The following is a 24635-nucleotide window of genomic DNA, read 5'->3' on the forward strand; positions in this document are numbered from 1 at the left end:
GGAGAAAGACTCATGATTAAAGGAATAGCTGTAGCTACGAAAATACAGACTTACACCTGCTGTTGCCACAAAGCCCTTGGATAACGCTTGGCAAGTTATTTAGGAAATTACTTCATAAACAGTCACTAATTGTATGTTACCAACATTCAGTATTATTTGACTGGAGTCTGGAGTCTGATTTATACAAGTGCTGAGCACACAGTGCTGCAAATTAGATCAATAGAAGTGGAGTTTTGAATACCAGCACTCAGAAAATTAGGCAATAGATACTGTAATTGGGCATCCATAGTGACTGATATTTTTTAACCTTTGTCTCTGTGTCTCAGGTCCCCCACACTAAAGTGGTGATTATAAAATGACAGAAGTTACAGGGTATTGTGAAAATAAATTGATTGACATTTGTAAAGCACTTACGAACATTATGAAAATTATGCTATTAGTCATCCTATCTTCAGAGCAGGATTTGAATAGAGTTTAGGGAAGGGGTTTGGGGCCACGAAATGAATTGAGAATAAAATACTGACTACACAATAACTAATGATAACACAGTGCTGAGTATATGACAACATGCTGCACAGTTGAGGATCCATCTGTGCTGTGAAGGACAACTTTGGGAAAATAGCATAAAATCATACAATTACATACTGTTCCATAATGCAGAGGCACCGTAATTCTTTTATTTCTCGACTTTGTAATTCTTGTCTATATTGCCTTGCCCACAATCTTCCAATGTAGATCTCTGGGTGAATTTCTTCTTTATATACAGTTTGATAAAATATGAAAAGCTCTATGAGAGCTGGAATCTCTATTTCCATTGCATGGTCATCTGTCACTTTGATGCACTGATGGCCGTATCAGTCTACTAACAGTGGTGAATCATGATCTGGATCAGAGAGTGGTTATGTACACAGCTGGAGGGGCAGGTAGCAGTCATTAAAAGATTTCTCATTTGGTGCCCATGTACTCAGGTTATTTTCAGGGCAGAGGTGTCTGCACCATCTAGTCAGAACTGGGCCCGTGGAAGAACCAGGGGTAGGCTTTAGACATTATGCCTCACCAAACCTTCTGAGTGTGTGCAGATTACAGCTTTTCAGAAGCTTTTAACTGGACCAAATGTAGGTGGATTTTCATGAAGGAAGGAAAAAGACTATTCCTAAGAGGAAAAAACTCCTTTCTTTGCCCTGGGAAATGTGAAGTACTTGTCTCGGATCATAGGAAAGCTAGAGAATGAAAAAACAAAAAAAAATCCCAATTAATTAGAAGTTGCCAGACTACTATATATTGTGTGATTTTGGTCAACCAACATGGAAAATACTAATCCATTATTGTGATTGCAAGCAATAATGTCACGTAGACTCCCACATTTCAGATATTAATATCAGATGTTACTATCACTTGAATGCATACAGAGAATTGCAACTTTCCATTTGGAAGAGATTGAAGTGCTCTGATTTCTTAGACCAGATCTTGTTTATTAACAGCATGGAGTAAAGTACTTCTATGCTTTTCAGAATTAGGTTTGCTTCAATGTAATCGTGCATGAAATATCCACTTTTTTTTTCCTTTAAATAAAAAGGAAGGTTTTTTACCCTCCACACACACTGGAGCAGCTCTTTGCTTCAGGTCCCTTCTTGTTGTTCAGTATTGAAATACAGTGTTACAGCAGTAGGTAATTTAGACAAGGTCTGTACTGTGCAAACATGCTCCTGGGTATGTTCTGCCTCCAAAGAACTTACCTTTGCAGAAATCTCCAGTGTCAGAGAAATTGAGCCCAGTAGCCTACATCATGAGAGGAATGTGTTTCCCTGTGCATTTTTACAGTCCACACAGGGGTGGTATGTGTGCAGACTGGCTGAGTATACTGTAGCTCTGGTCCTGCTGATTGCATTTTCCAGCATAGTGTTGAATGGTGGAGCTGGGCACCAGTGTTCGTAACTGGTGTTCGAACAAGTGATGTGTATGAGAATAAGTGTTTCCAAACATACATGTGGTGGCTGTCTGAGAGCGGTGTGGTGGCAGATCCTCGTAAAACAGAAGATCAGGAGGACATGTTTAGCTGTTCATTAGATTGAGTTCATGTATCAATGTGTTGTGGTATTTGCACACTGACTGATACAAGGTCACGGTTCAACACAGCTTACATGAAAAGCCTGGTAAAATATTTGTACTCTGATGCTTTCATGCATTCTAGGAATTGTTATTTAGCTTCTTTCTGATATCCAGTACTTCAAGTTAAACGGATGTTCTGCAAGACCTATAAAAATTGCAAACAAAGTGTCTATATTTTGTAAATGTTCATGCATTTCTTTTTTCCAGCAAAAGATGTTGCTAGAGTTCAGATCACTTTCAAATCACTTTCACTGCTCAGAGTGGCTGCTCAGAAGTGGTGAGAATGTATTTCATCTTACAAATAGCTAGTCCTAAATCATGGCTTTATTTCAGCCTCGACAAGAAGTAACTCACTGTTTTATCTCCCTAGCAGTCGTAAAAGGGAGTATATATTACACAGGGAGGTTTTGGAGAGGGAATTTGCCACTAGCTCATGTAAACAGTGAATTTTTTTTTCTTCCAGGTGGGCTCTGCACCTTAGGTAGGAAAATCTCAGAAGTTCGTTCACAGTAACCTCTACTTCAGGAATTGTTCCTTATTTTTTTTAGTCTGAATAATATAAATACACTTTTAAATGTGTAGTTTGAAGTCAGCAATATGCTGTTCTACTTATGCTGCATTTTTCTCCTCTCTGTCCAGGAACCCAGTGGTAACCACACTCCTCCTCAGTTGTCTCCATCACTTAGCCAAAGCACTTTCACTACTGGTGGCTCCCTGGACGTTCCCCACATTATCATGCAGGGCGATGCAAGGAGAAGAAGAAATGAAAACTATTTTGATGATATTCCCCGGTCAAAGCTGGAGAGGCAGATGGCACAGGTAGGGTTAAAACAATGCCATTAGAAGGCTGCTCCTTGCTGCAATTGGTTATAGAACTAATCCTAACTATAGCTGTGGGTCATATTTGAAGGCTGAATTGTAAACTACAAATACTGACAATTTTTTCAAGATGTCTGTTCCAGTTCTGCATATTTCAAGTAGTGTAAGTTGATATGCAGTTTCTCCTGAGAGATAGAGTTTTGGGGTTGTTTTGGTGCCTGGAGGCTGAGATACAGGTGCTCCCTGTGCACCAGAGCATGCAGACTCCCACCAGCACTGACTCTGCCTCTTGTTTCTGTAAGAAGATGCCGATTCCTCAATTTCTGAGCAACCTATATAAAAATAAGCTGACATCTGTTCACTGCCAGAAGCTCAAAGGGCTTGGGGAGTGGTGATTGCTGCATTTATTAATGGAGAGGGTCAACATCCTGCTAAACTTTGTGATCTGGGGATATATCTTGAGTTTTTTTAAAAAGATTTAACAGTGCGAGAAATCATTTGAGCATCACAACAGCACTAGACTCCACTGGATGCTAAATCAAACTGTTCATGAAAGAAAGCCTAAAGGAGCCTCCATTTCTAAATATTTTCACCTGACCACAGTAAGGGTAGCAGTTATTTTAAATCAAGCATGTTAAATTAAATCAAGACCAGAGTGATGTCTTGTACTATTCTTAACAGCAGTAAAGTTAAGCTTGGACAGCCTGTTGGTGCAAATACTTTAAGATGAACTCGGCGGTTTTTTGGTGGTGCACATGCTGAAAGACAGCCATGTCTTAAGCCGTGTGATGCTTTGCAGCGTATGTTAGAAATAGGGCTTTGATTTGCTGTCAGAAGCAGATGGACAGCCAGTGCAGTTCCTGGAGCGACTCACTCCACAAAGGAGCAGGTTGCTGCACGCTGCCCTGTGTGAGGCTTCCCAGTGGTTCTCTGCCTGCCACAGCCCAAAATAGATCCTCAACATAAAATTCAGTCTCAAAATGGAAGCAGCTATGCAAATAACTATGTTATGGTTAGCATAATGAACAAAAGGCTGTGGTCTCAGCTAATTACATGAACAAGAAGTGATTAAATAAACAAGCAAAACAAGGTGCTGTTGTTACCTGGGAACACAGAAACAAATTGAATTCCGTTTGTTCAGAGGACATTTCTAGGGAAGTGAAATTGTATTTGGCTGGGTGGGACTGTTTCCTTGCCTTTTTTTAATCTCCTAATTTTCTGCTGTATAATCTTGTACAGAATTAAGGGAAAAATTTCCTAGTGAATGAGCTTGTTTTCAAACCAAAATCTGCTGGGCTTTTGTGGCAAGAACAAGGCTGAGCTGAAGTCCAGCGAGGAAAAGCAGTTATTAATATGAAAATATTTCTTTGAAGATCATGAAATTTAGGAGTTTGAGCATGAAATACACACTGGTTTACAGCTGAGTAGACCGGTTCATCTACTTAGTTCATTTTATCACTCAGTTCACAAATCCCTATTCTCATTTCCTCTTGTAGTCACTAACATTGAAGAAAAAAAACCAAACAAAACAACAAGAACAAAACAACAACAGAAAACCACACTAGAAATTCTTTCTGTCTCCTTTTCACTCTTTTCTATGTGAAGTTCTGATATTCCCAAGAGGTATGACACTCTCTCATATATGGCACCTGGAGATTTTGTTTGGGATGTTAAAAACTACATTTCCAGGAAGACTGTGGTATGTTGCATATCCAAAGAGAAAACTGAGCAATGAATACTTGCACCACTCCAAACCACTAAAACCGATGAAGTGCTAGGATTTTTTTATTTGTGGGAGTGTGTACCCACTGAATGAATTACTTCAGCACCTTCTGTCTGACTTTCACCGCAGAATATAGCAGTCATCCTGTGGGACTCCAAAGGGGAAAATGGATTCAGGTGAAATTTTGTGTTAGTCCCTGAACTCCAATCTGTTTGGAGTCTTTCTCATCTCTGTCCCCAAATTCTGCATTCCTGATGTATGTAAAGTTCCCTTTGACATTAATGGAAAAGTCAATGACTCCCTCTGGTGATCATTCTCACTAAATTGGACTCACCCCGTTAAGAGGCTAATCAGGGAATTCTTCAACCATTCTAGCCCAAAAATAGATTTTTTTTTTTTTTTTAAATATGTGCTCTGCTGAAATGAACTATACTTCCTTCAAACTTTTCCCCCAAAGCCCCTTTGAAATTAAAGGTAAAGTAATTGTTTCTGAAAAATAAAGGAGATCTAGCTAATTCTTAACATCAGCCTCCTGCTCCATTTGTTGTTTTGTTGTTTGGTTGTTTTTTTTTACCTAGCAACTTCCTCCTTGCAGTTTGCAGGTTCTTTTGGCTTATGTCAGATTAACAACTTCTGAGCTGATACCAGTTCATCTTTCCAGCTAGAATACTTCTCACAAACAGAATGATCTGGAGGGTTTATTGGAATTGCTTTGAGGATATTCTTTATATTAACCCTTTCTTTGCTAGGCTGTTTGCATGCTGCTGTATGAATCTGCATGTTTACTGTATGCTGTAGTAGACAGATGTGCATAAAGACTTCTTTGATGCTGTGATTTTTTGAAAGGCTTTTAGGTGTGTTCTTGATGATGAGATTCATGAGTATTTTTATGGCCTTGAAGAGAGAAGCCAACACAGTATTGAGAGGTTATTCATGGTATTGCTTTCATGAACTTGATTTCATTTCAGAAATGTTAGGATAAGACTATTTTTAGCCTCAATTTAAAATCTAAAATCTGAAGACATTTTGAGAAAATGGTGGGATCTGATGTTTCATCTTTACTATGGCTGTGTTTGCACTAAACCTTTACATGGGGGTCATCAAACGTGTTGATCTTTGCATCAGATATCAACCAGTGATTGTTAAAACAATGAGCACATCTGTTCAAATCTGTTTTCCTTTCATCTGCTATATGGGTTTAAACAGTTCTCTAAACCATGATGAAAACTGCTTGTAAGTAATACACTTTGTTTCCTGGAGGAAGCACCTATTTAAATTAGCTTAATGTGGGTGGTTTTGTCTCAAGGCCAGCATGTACCTTCATTCACAGTTCCCTAACAGACTGACTGCGACCTAAGAGGAGAAAAAGCTAATATAAACAATGAGTCTTAACCAATTTAGATTCCCCCCTGGAATAGGTTTGGTCATTCAAGTCTCCAGTTGGTCATCCAACTTTGAAAATCTTTTGACGTCTGATTGGATAAGTCACAACTGTTGAAAAGGTAATACAGAAGGCTGTGAGATGGTTTGTTTTCCAAAAAAAAGGGGGGGATTTCCAAAAAAAAAGGAGAGGATTGAGTAATCTGAGTCATCTTTGACTGTCGTCGTTGAATTCTGAGCCTGCAAACTGTAGATTAATATGATCAAATTAACATAGTTTAAAATAGCTGAGGTTGCTCTTAAGATTGCCTAAACCTTTAAAATAGAACGGAAATTACACAGGCAAAGCTTAAGGATTTTGGAACCAAAATCAATAGGAGGAGTCCCATTGAAGGAATTGGGCTCTTCATTCACACCTGAAATTATGGCAGGGAGGGAAATATATGTCTGCAGGGAAGAGCTTTGGAGATTAGAAGGAAGCATAGCAAAGTTTGTTAAAATACACCAATTAAGATGTCAGGTCTTCAGGATTTGTAATTCTCCAGACAGCAGAGGTTTGGGGTACTAGCTTCAAGCATATCCCAGACTGCCAGCCCCAAGGTTGTTGCTTTTTACTGCTCCAGCCAATGACATATAGGTGCTTTTAGCCACCGTGGTCCATAAGACCTCTCACTGTGGTGTTCGGAACATTGCACCCTGCCCCAAGCTGGGAGTGAGGGCCGAAAGCATCCTCCTCACGGCAGACGGGCAGGGAGGTGCAGGGAGTGCTGCTGCCCACACCAATCCTTGTCGAACCAGAGCTGGGTCAGGCATCACCCTGATGCTGACGCACGCTTTCCCCACAGGGCTGAACTTGTGGTGCACCCCGAGATGGGAGAGGTCTGTCATTTCAGGAGGTGGTGGGCGGGTGCCTCTTTAGAGTTCTGGGGAAAGCTCCAGGCTGTGTCTGCCTCTGGGAGAAAAAACTGGTAATGAGTCAGAGTAAGCTTTCTGGTAGGATAAACCTAGTCATGGCCCATATGGGGGCACCCCAGTGGGCTGTGATGGTAGAAAGAGAATCCTTTAAGATCTCAGAGAGTTGGAAAAATTATTCACAAAGGCTGTCAGCAGAAGTTCTTTCCCAGTGATGCTGAACCCAGACTTTAGAAAGCGTTTCTGGGTTCTTTGCTCCCATGGTCTGAGGGCTCTCACTAATTTTGTTTGTTTTCTAAAACACAAGGTAATCTAAATGTAAGGTCATTGTAATGACTGGGTAGTGAGTCTGAAGTAAAGCTACCCCAATTGTTTGGATTCTGCCTTGTAACATAATTTTGTGAGATATAATAATTCATTGCAGGATTAGGATTGATATACAGGAAACAGTCATTTAAATGGAGTTAGTACCAGAGATGTTTTGTCTACAATGGAGGAAGTGTGTATTAAAAAGAGACAGAATTTGTGAAGGCAGATTTATAGGAGAATTGTGTAATAATCTTGCTGCTTTATGAAATAATAACCTCCAACTCCATAACATATTCCAAATACTTCACAGATGCTAATGCATTCATATTTCCAGTGCACTCTGGGGCTGTGTGGTTTAAAATCATGTTTTCTATTTCATAGCTAAGAAAATTGAGGTACAGGGATGTTGAAAGTTAGCAAAGATAACTCTGAAAGTTTGAAGAAGCTGAAAATAAAACATCTTGTGACACCCACCTTTAGTTTTTTTTACTTTTAACCACAGTATGACATTTTTTTATTTCTTGTTTTTCTGTCTCCTCCTCTGCTTTGGAAGGATTAAAAGATTATGATGAATGAAGGAAAATATGCCCAGGGGAATATTGGTGTGTAAAATGAGATTATCTAAGCAATGAAGAATGGGTTTTATCAATGGTTAAAATTACTGGTGAAATAACAGAATTATTTACTAGTAGATTTAAGAAGCAATAAAGAGAAAAATACAATTGTCTAGACTTCCATTCTGTTGTTATTTCTAAGGTTTCTTACTTCCATTTTTTTATAAGCATAAAATAGTGTATGTTGTGGGGATGAACAGAAAGACATTTTAAAGGCAAGTTTGTAAAATCCAAACAAAATGCTCTAAGGTTCATATTTTCACATGCATTTTACTTTCAGTATGTAAGGATGACTGAACTATGAAGATCTTCAATTTAACATCAGAAGAAAAATGCTTAACTAAATCCATTTTTGGATGGGATAGATATTACAGTTGTTTTTTTAATTCAGATAGATCTTAATGCCATAGAGGGCTGTATCTTGAACTGTAACTTTCAGCAAACTTTCATGTGTAAATCTCTTGACTGTTATGTATTTAATGGACAAGTAAACTGATAAAGACATTATGAAAATTCTAAGTAATTTCTGCCTGAAAAGAAAAATACATTTTTTTTCAAGAATGTTACAGAAGCTATCATTTTAGAAATAAAGTCGTGGGATATGGATCATACCTACATGCTACTTCAGCATATGGAATTAAGGAAGCCACTTCTGTATTTGGTATAAATGATCCAAACTAAAGCCATAAATACTACACCAAGAAGGGGACAGATGTTCTTTCAAGATCAGGACAGATGTTCTTCATTAATTTATTGTTTTTCACACTTAGCCTTGTGAGCTAGAAGTTCTACATTGGAAAGGTTGTATGAAAAATGGAGGAAGATTGGATAAAAAATAGAGTAGATGAGGTAGTTTCTACTGTCAAATAAACTGTTCTTATTGAAAACCTGAATATTTCAGAGTCAAAGCTGAATTTTAATATTTAACATTTACATTCTTGAACTGCTGAAAGAAGTTGTGCTTAGAGTTTATGTGTTCTTCTGAAAGACCCCACTTTTTTTGTTGTTGGGTTTTTTTTTGGCTAAAATGTAGGTATCTGTACCTAATGTTCAGGGACCACAGTCTCGTAATGTTTATTGATGGTATTTGTCCAGAAGTTTGTATCCTCTTTGATAGGCTTAAAAAGCCGAGGAGCACTTGTAGCTGACAGCACCAGCAGAAGGGGAGTCATCAATCAGAAGAGAACTGGCTGCTCACCCTGGGTTGCCGGGGCCAGAGCTGTGGCTGCAGAGCTGCACCTCCAGGGCAGCCATAGCCTTAGCAAACCACTGGGAAGACCCTCAGTTCGTCCTCCCCAGAAAGAACCTGGATTGCTGGATTGGAATCAAATGAAAACTAACTGCCTATCAGAGAAGACAGCCTTTGCATGAAGGAGGCTTGAGAGAGAAGCACAGCTGTGTTATTAGTCTTTTCTCATCAGAGAAAAATGTGCAAAGTATGGCCCTGCATGGAGCAGGAGGTGGAGGTGTGTGGGACCTAAAACATTGACCTTGGCACAAGATGAGGCTTTGCTTCTCACCATGCCATGGGCTGGAAGGGACAGTCTTTGCAGGCTCACTGTGGTCCTGGGCCGGTTGTCTCCCTTCCTGGGGTGTGCTGGCCACGGCATGCACCTTCTTGTGAAACCTCGCTGGGTGCACTCACCTGGAGCGTGGTGTCACTGCTCATGCCTGTCACCCACTGCCTGCTGGCAAGAAAGCCCTTCTAAGATGGCTGGTGATTTTCTGGAAATCTTCATGTAAACTGTTTCAGGCAAAGCTAAAGAAATATATCAATGCAAAACACATATACTCTAATAAGAAGTGTTATTTCTAATTTCTGCTTCTCTAAAAGAAATACAGATTTCACTCGCTGTCTTTGAAGATCTTGTTTTTTGAAGGAGGATCTGTGATTATTCCTGCTGGTAAGACAGGCTCTCCTCAGAGCTCTGGGAACATTCAGGGAAGTAACATCTATTGAGACAGCACAACTGCTCTCCCACGGGCCTAAAACTTTTTGGAGTGACAATTACAAAAAGGGCCAGACAGCCCCATTCATCAGATTTTCATTTGTTGCTTTCAGCTGTTGCACCTTCCAAGATTGTTTGCCATGCCAAGAGTGATATTTCTGGGATTTGATCCAAAATTCTCCTCATTTCTGGAGCTAGACTGAATTATAGTTAGCAAGTTACTGCTAGATATAATGTGCATCAGAGGGATCAGGGTTTGCTGCTGTTTCTCTCTTTACCTCCTGCACCTCAGTGGGGCTGCAGCGCCAGGAGATTTCCCAAGTGATTTCCCAAGTCTCAGCCCTGTGGTGAGACACAGAAGGAGAGACAAAGGGGGAGTAAACCCAGAGGTTATGTTCAGCAGCTCCTCTTCTCCCTGTGCACCAGTTCTATGATGTGGAAGTGCAAGAGAGAGTGAGCCTTGCCAGGGAGGAGTGGAGAAGATCAAGTCAACAAACTTCTCGGACCAGCTGAGGGGTCGGTAGACCATGGGGGGTCCGTGTTTACTTAACCAGGGCCATGCTCTGGTGTTTTCTAGACTTCTGTTTATTGTTGTTACTCTCTCCTGGATTCCTTCAGTATGCCTCCATGCTTCTTGAAGTGCAGTGGCTAAAACTGGATGTCACTCCATATGAGACCTCTCTGGTGGCTGCCCCATACGGCAAAAAAGTTCCTTCCCTTGTGTTACAATATGCTACTTTTATTAAATACCTCATTTTTTTATTTAGGAGAGCAAAATTCAGCAAAGCGCCACTAGGATGATCAGGAGCTGGAGCACTTGCTCTCTAAGGAGAGGCTGGGGGACTGGGTATGTCTGGAAATGAGGAGGCTTTAGGTACAGAAACTGGAAGAGGAGAGGTGCTGACTGGATGACAAGAGAAACATCCTCCCCAGGAGGACAGGCAAGGTGTGGGACATGTTGCTCACAGAAGCTGTTCAATCTCTGTCCTTGGAGGTTTTCAAGACCTCATTGGATGAAGCCCTGAGCAACCTGTTTTCATCTCACAGATGATCCTGCTTTGCTGTGGGGTTGGAATGGAAACTTCTTGAGCTCCCTTCAACCTTGAATTATCCTGTTATCTGTTTGCTTATTCTTTTGCAAGTATTTAATTTGAAGTATACTAAAACTTCCAAATCTGTCTCCTCTCCCCACCTCCCTGTTAGATCACTCTCCTAATTTATTTGCTATTTTATTTATGTATCTAATCTTCCTTTTGCAAATAATATTCTTGTCGTAGTGAATTTCATCCAAATGATTTCTGTAGTTCATCAAATCCATTTTGAGTTCTTACCCTGTTCTGGAAAGTCCCTCACTTCTGGATCCTTCCCAGAGAGCCTGAGCTCTCCTCCAAGCCACAGAGCAGGTCATAGCAGGTTTCCTTGGTGTGTTCAGGTCCGCTAGTGCTTCAATACCAATAATTATTCTCTAAATGTGAATTTCAACTTCTTGTGCAACCACTGCATTTTGACTGAAGATAGTTTGTGTATGGTGAATGTTGTGTTACTACATCAGGAGTTGCACCATCAGTGTCCAAGTCCTGCTGGTCTTCTCCTTGATGCTGCGGATTTAGTTAGCCAGTTTTCTAACAAAGGAAGGAAATTTGATCTGAGATGATTTATACTGAGCAGCCTTATTATAAACTTCTTGAATTTTTCTTGGTCCATAAAAGCTCTGTCAAGTAACATGACAGCCAATATTATGCTTTTTCTTTGTTATCCTAATTAATATATACATAGATACAGATATACACACACACATGCACATATTCCTGTTTATTTCAGGTTTATTCCAGGAGCAATATCAAAATGTCTCATAGATCACAAGGACCAGAGGATGGTGACTGGATTTTTAAACAACTTTTCTAGTAACTTACTGGTCCCTCCCATTAGACTGGCTATAACTTTCTGAATCTTCCTTTTCTCCCATCTTAAATATTCTTTTGGCCCTTCTCTGGTCCTTTCTGTGTCCTCTGTGAGTTTTCTGTAGTGTCTTCTATGACTTTCTGAGGATAATTGCTCCTGGTTCAGGTAAATCTGTGATGTCTCCTAAAATGCTATCAATTAAGTTTCTTAAACTGGTCTGAATACATCAAAACCACCTTCCACTTAGCTTTTGTTCCTTCTGCATATGCTGTCCAGGTATTTTTTTCTGTTGCTTTCCTCATTTCTTCTCCTTAGAAAGTATATAATTTCCATGATCAATCTTAGTGGTTTGTGATCACTTTCAGTACAGTTACTTTCTGTTTTCAGATTATCAACCAAGTCTTCCCTGTCTATAGGGAGGAAACCTAACGTAAGTTCTTTTTAGGTAATTTTGTTCACCTTATGAAACACTAAGTTGTCTCCAGCATAACCCTCAATATCGAAGACTTGTATATGTCCTGTCCTACAGTTTTTCCAGTAAATATGACTAATTAGAAAGACTGTGCAAAGGTGCAAAACACTTTGTAACATGATTGGCTACTGACCTCACAACAGGTGTCTGAAGTAATTATGCCCTATTGTCTTCTTCACGAAGGAAGCAAGAACAATAACAAATACTGTTTCTTATATGAATGTGTTTTCTTGAAATCAAGTAGGTTAAGTTAAATAAACAGGAGAAGTGAAAAGATTCTTAAACAATTATTTTAAAAGGCAATTATAAAGTGACTAGGAGTCCATGTCAGAACTGTAGTTGCTGGGAAGGGAAGGGAGATGGGGGAGTGGAGAGCAGGTAACACAGAGCCTCACTTCCCTCCCTCCCTCTCACACCATTAACCAGGCACCCATATCATGGGTAGCAGATGGCAGAAGCTTTGTAGAGCAGGTCATTCCCTTTCCCCCTTCCTTTGCCCCTCCTGCCCGTCAGAGTTGTGTCCCATGGTGACTAGATGGGGAAATCTTTCATGTGTGGGACATCTATAGCTATCACAAAAGTGATGTCATGATAGCAGAGTCTTGTTGCGATGTTACTAATATGCATTTATCTTTTGGGAAGAAGAAGCAAATGGCATGTTTGATACATCAGCAATAGCTGATGCTATTTTTGGTTCTTTACCATATTAGGAAAATGTTCTTTGTTAATCTCTCTTTTTCACAGAACCTCTGTGTCAATGGTATTAAGTACCCAAGTATATTTGTGTTTATTATGATGGAAGTGCATGCACAGACAGAATTATTTTCCCTTTTTTTGAGGGCATATGTTTTGGGAGCTGAAAATTCTGAGTGTTTGAACCATAAGCCCAATTCTTCCTCCTACTGTCTATTTTCTAGTCTCAGATGCTCACTTGACCTTTTTCCTTTCCTTGGTTCCTTCCTCTTCAGCACAGGGGTATGCAACTTTAAGTATTTCTCCTGGGGTTTTTCATAATTCATTAAAAAAATTCAGAACTTTGAAGACATAAAATATTTATATAGCAAATGCTAAATATTTTTACAGTGGTGCAAGGAAAAGCTTGGTTTCTGAATTTGAATTTATTACCTTCCATAAAATTAATGTTATTTCTGTACTGCATTTCAGTACCTTAGTCATTCAAACATTAATGAATGCAGAACTGAGCAATGGGTTTTGCACTGCTGCCCTTCTGACTGGGCATTCATGCAGTCATGGGAAATTCTCAGTCTCTGATAATCTGCTTGATTTATTATTGACTTAATAAATCAAGTCACCTGTATTTAAGGATGATTTAGCTTAAGCCTAGATCCTCTAAATCTTTGACGTCTGTTAGCGTACAGTACCATACTGCCTTACTTAGCTCCGTTCAGGACCTCAGCGAGTGTGTTTAAATAGCACTTCAGTATGTTTTCTTGATTACCAGATGCTTGAGCATGCTGTATCTGGCATGGAAATGCCTTCTCTTTTACCCTTCTCTTGAAAAACTGAGGCACAACCTCCTGCCATGGATTCTCATTCAGGAATCCTTCCAGGCAAAAAAAAAATGTAGGCATCACAGTGACGGGCATGGCTGGACCATCCAGAATTCAGTTTGCTTGACACACAGAAAAAAAAAAGGTCATTAGTGCCAACTAGTGAAATGTCCCAATTCTAATGTCCAACAGACCAGCTGGAGTGGTGTTTACTACTGGCCTTGCACTGACAGTGTGCATCCATCACATGGAGGACTATTTTGTAGCAAGTTGCAGAGGATGAGTAGAAGACAGTGAAACAAAGCTAAAGTTCCTATTAGCTAATGCTGTCAAAATGTAGAGCCCCGCGCATCACGAAGGAGAAGCAACTAACTTTGAAAACTAGATGAGGGAGAAGAAATTAACCAGATACAGGAAAGCTTAAGAATTACTGAAGCGGGAGGAAGGGATGTGTGCACTTGCATTTCAAGTTTATGAAGGAAATAAGAGACAATTAACAGTAGGCAGCCACCAGCCTGTCTGGCAGTGCTCCATAGTCAGTCCAGAGGATGCCAGCCTGCCCTGACAGTAACAGGAAGCAATTACCTAGTCTGTCACCAGCCAGGTTTCAGGCTACAAAAGGTAAGAGCAAGAGCCATATTTCTAAGAAGAGTTGCACTTTTTTTGGGTTGTTTTGAGCATTGGTGCTAAATTCCTGCTGCTGCTGCTGCCAGGAACCAGCAATACACATTCTTGCTGTTGTTAAAGTACTGATACATTAATTGCTATCTATTCTGGATGCTGTAGTTGCATTTTTTCATGCGTGTTTATTGCCTTTTGTTGCTGCCTGCCAAAGATACTGCGGGCCTATGTCTGATGCTTTGTTTTAGTTGCTTGGCTACTGTAAAGTGTTATCTTAGCTTTTGCTGAGGTGCCACAGATGCTTTCTTGATGAGTGTCCACACAAGGAAATATGTAAAAGATGCTGGTGAATGCTGTGCTTGCCTACTTCTGTTGCTTCTGCTAGAGATGCTACAGTATGCTTACCTTGCTTTGTTACTACAGACTATCTATGAAATAGGTACACTGTACCTATAGAAGGTAGACTGAAACCTTTCATTTACACAGCAGGGTCATGGTCAATACCAAAGGTAATATTATCTGTATCTTTGTATGCAAAGGAACTGTTGTTGGAAGGAGATGGTGGGCTGCCTCACTTAATTGCAGTGCATTCTTTTCTGGTAATTGTTACAAAGAAAATGTATTTTTCCTGTTCTATTGCCAGATTTTCCCCTTCCTCTCTCCCTGTGAAAGTCTCCAACAGAGAGAGATTCAAATCTCAAAACTTAATTGGGTTGTTGACTTCAAACTTCTTTCCTGCCAAAAACTGAAAGTAACCAATTTTTCTTCTGCTCTCTGCATTTTCTGTTTATGCTGCATAACTTTATCTCTTTACATCACCAGCACTTGTGACTAAATTGTTTTCTTGTGCTCACAGTTTGAAACCTTGTCTAAAGTCTGAATAAGCTACGTTTCCTTCCAGACAGTCCAAAAATATTTAATCAGCAAATAAACAAAAAATTACTTTTAACAGCTGTTTTACTTCCTTCTTTAATGTTATTGCAAGCCTTTTCTTAATTATTCTTGCCTTTTGGCAGTTGTGGTGCATTAATATTTACAAGATGAGATGTAGTTTTCTGTTTATATTAGCAGTCCTCTGTCTGTGAGATCTGGACCAACCAGAATGCAGGATATCCTTTCTCATCGATCCATCAGGTTCATAATGTAAGATACAGTGATAAATGGCTATGTTGTCACTCTATGGATGTACAGTCTGTTGCCATGGTGTTATCTACGGATGTCATGTTGCTGAAATGACAGAAAGAGTTTGTAACTTGTCCGCCCTCTTTTGGGATTATGTGTGCGCACATTCGTGTATCGTGCCATGTGGTTAGCATCTGTTGGCTGTATGGTGTACATACAGGACGTGGGGGGATTGCCAGCAGCAGTCTCACTCGGGAGGAGCTTTGACTTCCTGATGTTTTTGTTTGCTCACTTTTCCAAAGTGAGAAACCGTGTAAACAGCTCAGTTTGCACAGTTTCACCCCCACAATGTGTTGTGCTTCCTTTCCTGTTAATCTATAAGGCTTTGCCTAGCTGGGGAGCACACTGTGCTTGTAGAGGCACTTTTGGGGAATTAGAGGTAATGCTGATGGTGCTTGGAATTTTCATCATTTCTGTGACAGAGTCATATCTGCTGTGCATGTGAAAGCAAACCTGGTGGTCCATACTGCAGTGTGATAAGGACGACAGCCAGTCGTTCAGATTTCACTAAGCATAGTATTTCAGAGGAGCTGTAGATTTCTCCTGATTTTTGTCATATAGCTGCCTCCTTGGAGCATTTCTGCCAGAGAGGGGACATTTTGTTTACTGAGCTTTAGAAGCTTTTAAAATGTAAGTGTACCACAAACCTATTTCCATTATTTCAAAAGCCAAAGATATAAGGAGCTAAAAAAAAATTCTTTCACTCTAGGAATTAAAATGTAAGCAAACAATGAGGGTTTGGCTGGTCCACAGAACATTAAAAATCCTACAGGGAAAAAATAATTAATTTTTCAGCCAGAAGTGTTATATCTATGTGTGCTCCAATTTATTGTTGTCATGGTGACTAATGTACATTACCATAACTAGGCATAGGGCTTTAATAGGTGAAAAGTTATAAAATGTAAAAAATTGTTAAAAATTACTATATTCAAGCCGCTCAAAACCAGCCTTTTTTTTTTTTTTTTTTTTTCACCTTCAGCATGGAAGGATTTTAACTTGACATTTTTATAAAAAGATGCGGCAGGTGTTAGATTTTATAGAAGTCATACTGAGATTACTCCTTACCTGTGACTACCTCTGCATCCAGGTGCTTTTAATGTGAGTCAAATACAGTTCTCAGAGAATGGGATGACATGGAAGAATGTGCAACGATTGTAAAAAAGTTACCTAATACCTAATCTACTTCTGTAGTTTTTTTGACATTAGGCATCTGAGCACATCTTTCTAGATGCACATCTTTCTAGAGCACATCTGCCCATTTTCAGGGTTATGAAGCACTGCAATAACAAGAGATATTAGTCTTTAAGGCTATAAAAGGATTGAACCTTTACCACTCTGGCACCTGACTTGAGACCATTTTGTGATTGTAAATTCTTTATCTGCAAAATGTGGAGCAAAAAAATCTTCCTGAAGGTGACCGAGTCAGAGAGAGGAAAAGCACTGGTTAAAGGCATGGGGAGGTTAGAATACTAAAACACAGGCAGTACAGCAAAAACCACGTGATAAATTGCACAGCTGTCTGATGAGTTGTAAGGTTAGATGAGGACTAAATTATCTCTTGCCTTTCTACTTCATCAGAGAGATAAAAATTCCATACGTATATTGTGTCATAAAAAATACATAAGCTTAAATGTTTGATTATTTGTTATAATTGCAAATTAAATATTTAAACCAGAAAATCCTTATCCTATCATCTCTATTTTTAAAAATTAAATCAAACATCATAGTTAGGCCTGCATGCCAATTTACAAACATTTCTATACTGCCTAAAAGTGGTTTAGGTGCTTATGAAAGCCCTGAGTTGTTCCACACCAATTCCTCAGATTTAGAACTGCTCGTAATTCATATTTTTCTACCCCAGACTTGAGACTTGTCATTTCAACTCTTCTCTAGGTCAGAGATATACCTACTTTGTATTTGACTTGAAGTTAATTGTCATCGTTACATCCTAAATCTCAGAATTTCAGTATCTGACTAGAGTCAGTCAGCTGAGGAGCTCCTTTTCTCCCTATAGAGGGTTTTAGGCCGAGATTTATGGAAGTATTTAGCTGTCTAAATTTTATTTAAAAGCCTTTCTTCCCTTAAACAAACAAACAAACAAACAAACAATAAACAAAAAGGAAAATAAATTGCTTGGGAGTATGTAATAGGAATTACACTTCTAAACATCTTCATGGATCTGGGCTTTGGAGACTACCCTGTTAAAACTTTATAACTCAGTCTAAATAGGTAATGAATACTAGCAATAGTATGGTTAAAAAATCTAAGGAGAAGGAAAAAAATCTGAGAAACAAAAGGAAAGGAGACCAGAAACCACTTCTGCTGAATATTAAAAAACACTTATGATACAGTTACAAAAGAAAATTTCATGGCTATTCTGGTGGTTTGATCTTGGCTAAATGCCAGGTACCCACCAAGTCGCTCTATCACTTTCCCCCCCTTCCCCTTTTTTTCTCAACAGGGCAAAGAGGGGAAAGAAAATAAGATAGACCAACCCTTGTGGGTAAAACAAAAGCAGTTTTAATATAAGCAAAGCGAAGCAAAGGTCCGTGCACAGAAGCAAAAAACCAAAACAGATTTACTGTCTCCTTCCCATGGACAGGCGATGTCGGGCCTTCTCAGGAGCAGGGCTCCAATACGCGTAGTGGTTGCCTCGGAGGACCAAGGGTGACCCCACCCCCTTCCTCCTTTCTCCCAGCTTTGTACTGAGCAGACGTCACATGGTCTGGAATATCCCTTTGGTCAGTTCGGGTCAGCTGTCCTGGCTGTGTCCCCTCCCAAGATCTTGCCCACCCCGTCTCACTGCGGGGGGAAATGTCGGCAAGAGCCTTGGTGCTGTGTAAGCCCTGCTCAGCAGCAGCCACAACACCAGGGTGCTATCAACACCCTGCCAGCTCCCAGCATAAAACACAGCACCGTGAGGGCTGCTGTAGGGGAAACCATTTCCAGTTCAGCCAGACCCAGTACAGTTATACAAACATGCCTTCTTCAGCCATCATAATAATCTATACCTATGATATTCAGCTTTATACAGCTTTTCTTAGTAGCTGCTTGCTGTACAAGACACACTGAAATACATGAAAGGTCTTCAGGTGCAGTGGTCTGTTAGGAACAGCAGAAATCCTGTATCTCTGCCTTCCCTTAACCTCAGCTGTATTACATGTTTAGATCATCCTACAACAATCCTATCAATTCTGTTTTGTCTAATTCGAAAGGAGCAAGTACTAGGATGATTGTATATATTTATAGAGCAATTAATGGATACAAATGAATGGTGTCCACACAATCCCTCTCTAAAGTGTCTAGTTTTATTAGCCTGGTTAAAGATTGTTTCTCATTTCCTCATGGCTATTGCTTCCTAACTCCTTTATATGGAGAGGTAGTCACTGCTCCTCTTGTTACTGTCCTTCATTTACAGACAGAAACAATACTACCTCCATGGTTTTAATATCTTTCATGTAAAGGGGGTCAAACTGTAAAATGATGCACTCATTTCACTCTTCATATACCTAGCTTAATTTGTCAGTACTGCCCATTTTCTGCATGCAAGGAAAGTCACCTGCAGACCAGTGCAACAAAAGGGTTTGGAGTGTTCCCCAGGGTCATTTGTTCCATAGAAATTCTGGTCCTACCTCATGGCCGTCCCTGTGCCTCCTCAGTGGAACAACCGATGGTCAAAAGATGTACTTTTATAACCTCTCAGTCCTGGATTAACTCCTTTTTCATCGTGATAACCTTTTGCTAAATGGATAGGATGTACCTCCTGAAATCTGCTTCCTTACATGGAACATGCAAAGTGTATTTTTATTAGTTTAAGAAAACGGACTATTTCAAGTCGTTTGTTAGCTATGGCCTTGAATGAACAGTTCGTAAGAGACAGTTGAGCACACTGAGAATTTAGATGGGTGCAATCCATCTTCTCTTGTAGTCAAATACAGGCTTTGCTAATAAGGATGCAGATCCTTGCCCCTTGAAATATGAGTTAAACATTATTTTATAAAGAGAATTGCTTCTTAAAGAAATCAAGTTCCCACTTCAGATTAAATATGATAGAATGTTTTTATACATTAGTGGTCAGAAGATTCATTTCTGTGGATACAGAAGGCCAAAAATGGGAGCAATTGCTCCTGCTACTTTCCTTTCAAAATCTGAGGTTGAAGTTACATCCATAGCATATAGGCAACTTAACTAGGCAAAACAGAAATAACTACACTGTATAATATGTAAATGTGATACTAGTGCCAACATTAACTAGGTTTGACTTGTTTTATGATGCTCACTTGCTTGAAGTTACCATATTGGCAGGGTAATGTTGATAGTTCCAGATTTATCTCTTGCTTTCCATTGCAGAGTTGTGCAAATGTGTGTCATTTCATTATTTTGTGACACATGAAAATGATGTACTTTACTTGTTTTGTTTACTCTGTCTTGATTTAATTAGTAGGATGTGATAGTTTGCCAGACTTCTGAATGTCTTCAATAAGAATTTTTTCATGTGCTTTTGATGCTTAACTTCTTTTTGCTTTAAAAGTCCTAACTTCTAGCCATATTCTGTGTGAAATGCTGATGACAATTCCTTGCCAGTTTCAACACATATTTTAGCATTATGATATGCATAGAAAATACACAGAGATAAGTGCAGGTAAAGAAAGAAGTAGCGTAATCCAAATTGAAATAATCGTATAGGAGAAGGTAAAATAGTTTGAGAGAGAACAAGAAGGGGAGGAATGAGGATCAGGAAGGAGAAATCTGATACCCAAAAGACAGTGGGTAGGAGAGGAGAATTCAGAGACAGACCAGACCAGACCAGATAGGGTAGAGGAGAAATGGGGCTGGTGACATAGGGAAGAGGGCTTGGGAAGAGGAGAAGGACTTCATCCCTGGGTCATTTTCAGTTAAAGTGAGCTGATGCTGGTTTGGTAGCATCCCAGGTGTTGAGGACATGGGCAGCATGGGCACATGTGAACCAGAAGTCAGAGAGATCACAGTTAAAAAATTAATAAACTCATAAAGATGCCCCAAAGGGCCCAGAGGTCAGTCCAGGTCAAATAAAGCCCTGTCCAAAAACACACAATGGCAAGTGAGACCTAGACCAGTACTGCCATGCTGGGGGCATTCCTGTACCGATGCCTGTGTTGGCTCTTTTTGGAAGGGAGAAGAGGGATTTGTCAGCGAACTGCAGTCCTACCCATGTTCTCTGAGGGCTTTGAGGAAAGAGGGGAGATGACAGCTCAGGAAGGCAATCTTCTATATCAATAAGAATGATGAATGTGGAAGGGCAATGTTAGTAACTCTACAATGAGACATCAAGAAAAGGTGATCAAAGTAAATATTCATAAAGAGATTAAAGAATGCCTTATATGTTTGAAGAATGATTAATAAGTCTTGAGATCAAAGCAAAGTCTCAGTTATTTAGCCATTTAGGAAAGGTAGTTATCAGTTATGTGTGGTGGATAGTGGAAGACTTACTAACTGTGTAGAAAAGCTTGTAAAACACAGTGGAATTTGTGAACGGCATTTTTGTACATCTCATGATTTTTTTCAAGTGCTCTCATCTTCATATATGTATTGTAAACAGGTATTTTTAAGGAATATTTCCGATGCCTAATGATTTTATTCTCAAAGCAAATAGATTTAATTAAAGCCTCATTAAACACTACAGTAGATGACTTTGGATTATAAACTAAATAATGAAAAAAGTTGTAGAAGTTGTATTCCCTTATTTTAGTAACATTGCTCTATGTGTAGAAAATAAATTATTGTTAATTGAGCACAACAGTGGAGCTACTTTATAGCAAATTTGCCTGCAACTTCTCTTACATCTTCAACAACTGTGATTTTCAGACAGGAGACTGGGGAGAGCCTTCAATTACCTTGCGACCTCCAAATGAAGCCACAGCATCAACACCTGTACAATATTGGCAACATCATCCAGAGAAACTCATCTTCCAGTCATGCGATTATAAAGCATTTGTAAGTGTTGATAAATTTAGTGGTTTGTTTTGGTGAAGATATATTAATCTTAGATTTTGATAGGCTGTTGGGTTTTTTCAGTTATAATTTTTTTTCAGTGACTTTTGATGAGACAGGCCACTTCTGAAATAATGTAAGTGTAATAAATGAGAAACAAGGATGCACAGTACTTTTTGCTCTGAATTTTGTGATATATTGCAGTCCATGTAGCAAGTGTTAGAGAAATGACAGCATGAATAAGTGGCTAAGTGTTGTAGAAGTGACAGTGAAGGCAAACACCCCAACTTCTCATCTGTTACAAATCCCTGTCTAGTACTTACAGAAAAGTAATAAAACATGAGATTCTCATGCCTACCTTAATGTTGTGTTCACAGTAGTTAAAATATTGCCTTGCCTGAGTTTTATACACCTGTTTTGGGGGAAGGGAACTAGGGAAGATGTAGATCATCAGGGTCCTGAAGCAGTGTTTGCCATCCATGGGACAATGGCACGTTCAAACCTCTCCCAAACTGATGACTACTTGTAGTACCAGTAAGAGTCAGTTCCTTCAGACTAGGGCATATTTATTTTTAACTCTGGATAGCTGTAGCTGATCCCATCCCTGGAGAGACAGAGCTTCCCTCTACAGCTAAAGTTGGTTAGTATTCTCTGGCTGGTATAAATGCTTGTGAAAGAGAGGAAGATATCGCGAAGTATAGAAAGTCATATTGGAAGACTTTGTTTTTTAAAATAAAAACCATTTTCTGAATTCTTGAGTTCCCTGTTAACAGGGCAGAGTGGCTGGTGCTTTTATGGAGATGGAGAGGTGCCTCAGCCCGCCTATTTAAATTCACATTTCCCCTTCCAACTCTGCTGGAAAACACTTTGAAAGTTGCTGAAAGTGCTTCCCAGACCACTGTGGCCTCTTTGGAGGTGGCCACCTAATGAAGCAAAGTTGACTTATTTTACAAAGAAAAGGAGCTCAGTAATTGCATAATAGTTGAGGGTTAACCACTTGTCCAGGGCATGGGTTTTACATCCTCTTCACCTGAAGAAGCTTGGATCCTTAGTGCTTTTTAGGATAATGCTCTGTTCAGCGAACACTGGAGCGTTTTGAGGGAGAGTTGGGAGCTGTTGAACCTGATTTAAAGTATATCTGGAAAGATAGGAGTTAGAGACTAAATGCAAGTGAGACAGAGCCTGGTTCACATGGAGAAGGGTCAGAAGGGGTGTACAGGCCTGTCTTGCTGGAGCGCATCTGCATCTTCCATCAGACTTTCATGAAGTAGAAATTGCCATGAATGCAGTGGTTGTCCCTAGACAGTAATTAGAATCTCTGCCTTCCTCTGCAAGTCACAATCAGGGTCCTGCTCGCCTGCTCTCAGTCTTGCTCTCCTTCGGTGCAGCACCTCAAATTGAAAAGGAAGCTTTGTGACTTAGTTCTTTAAATATTTCCATAGTTTTCAGTAAAGTGAACAGGTGTATCTCAAGAGTGCCTTCTATCTCATTACTTGATCCAGCAGTAAATTCATAATCAGATGTAACCTCTGTAGTTGGTTGGAAGGCTTGGGCATCATTAGAGTTGGGATCACCAGGAATATCCAAGTTATTGGTGATTAAGGAATCGCCAAATCAAAATATCCATGTTATTGCTGATTAAGTAAACATCTGCCTTTCTTAAGGATCATGCATCACTGCACTGTCTCAACTCCCTGAGATGTAATGACCTCAGCCTTAGGGATTAAAACCCTGGCTTGGAAATTATAACGGGGGCAGTTTTCATTGTATGCCGCATCGCTCAGTTGAACTGTTGGATGTCCTCTGTGTTTCTCCCACATGCTCTGGGTCTTTGAAAAGGAATATTTCCAAAAGTAGAAGTCAAAGGAAAACAGAATTCCTTCCTATAATTTTGTATTTATCTGACAACTAAATTTGGACAGTGCCTCTGTGATTTGTTTGTCTATTCTGCAGTCCACCCTGGGAAGCATTTCTGAATGCCTGCAACTGAGACTTTTTGCAGCTGTGCAGATGGGAGAAGAGCTGCCTGCCTCTTTCTGGCTCTTCTTCTGCCATAAGCTCAAAAGCACTGCTTTTTTTCCCTGATGCCTGACCAAGGCAAGCTTTCAAGGGAATACCAATTTGTTGTGCCATAGTCTATAAAAAAACAAAACAGAACAAAAATTTAAAATTGAAGGCATTAATTGCATCCTTCTGAGAGAAGGCTAAGAATACCAAAGGTGTCAGACAGCAGGATCCAGAGAAAGATAAGGTTTAGCTCAATATGCTTTTGTTTAATTTTCTAATTTCAGAGTTTGCTTTATATTTGTCATTCTTCTGCAAGGGTGATATCAAGCCGTCCCATCAAATTAATGCCCAAAGCCCTATTCATGTCACCATTGAGCCCCCAGCTGGACGCACAGCTGCTTGCTTTATGAATCTTTAACATCTGCAGTCCTCCAGGCATGCCCTTCATTCATTTCTTTCTGCTTGTGCTTCTCTGGTAGTGTTGGTGTTGTGCACCCTTCCATTTATAATGCCCTCTAAAGTGTTTCTCAGTAATTACCATGTTGGCTACTGTCTACATTGAAATATTTATGCATTTTCTTGCAGAGACTTCTGCAGTACACAGTGTGAACTAAAGGCTTTAAAGAAAATCTCTCAGTTTAGATCAGGAGACCAGAGAGTTGAACCAGTACACTTTCTCTTCAGTTCCAGCTTGCGTTCAGCTGTAACTGAAATTTTTTTATAGCTTCTTATTAAGATGAAGCTGGTTCATTATCTGGTTGGGTCAGCTTAGAGTGTTTCCAAGGGGAGTCAGTGTGGTAGAGTGAAAGGAGTCAGCAGTAATGGGCTACAGCATCCTCTGGGAAGAAGCTCCTGCCCACAGTGCTTTCTCTCCCTCTGCAGCTACCTACCCTGTTCCCACCAGTGGCATGACTTCTCTTCAGCTTCTGTGTTGCTCACTTAGGACCAAAGACTTACAAGAAGCCATGGCATTGCCCTTCAGTGAGAATGCAGAGAGACATCTCTGTGCCTGGGTAGGAGAAGAAAAGGGGTGGCTTGCTGTCCTCTTTCCCCAGTTAAGCCAGACTTACATGTGACACCATATAGAAATACAGAAACATCCTGTTTGCACAAAGCTGTATGAACATGTGCACATCCACAGATGCATGTGCCTGT

At 39.8% G+C, this 24635-nt stretch overlaps 1 protein-coding gene across 7 annotated transcripts in view; it reads left to right on the plus strand.

Moving 5' to 3' along the window:
- Positions 1-24635, plus strand: part of ANKS1B (ankyrin repeat and sterile alpha motif domain containing 1B) — a 455171-nt gene that overhangs the window by 404259 nt on the left and 26277 nt on the right. For 2 of the 7 annotated variants that reach the window (XM_026865597.1, XM_026865571.1), the window contains exons 19-21: positions 2749-2928; positions 15393-15464; positions 21348-21476. In XM_026865597.1, coding sequence (XP_026721398.1) covers positions 2749-2928; positions 15393-15464; positions 21348-21476 — 381 coding nt within the window. Of the gene's footprint in view, positions 1-2748; positions 2929-15389; positions 15465-21347; positions 21477-24635 lie in introns of all 7 variants that reach the window. The other 5 variants (XM_026865606.1, XM_026865580.1, XM_026865589.1 and 2 more) reach the window with 3 other exon arrangements.

Source organism: Athene cunicularia (genome assembly GCF_003259725.1).
Source record: "Athene cunicularia isolate RWA chromosome 1 unlocalized genomic scaffold, athCun1 chr1_part2, whole genome shotgun sequence".
NCBI classification, from domain to species: Eukaryota; Metazoa; Chordata; class Aves; order Strigiformes; family Strigidae; genus Athene; species Athene cunicularia.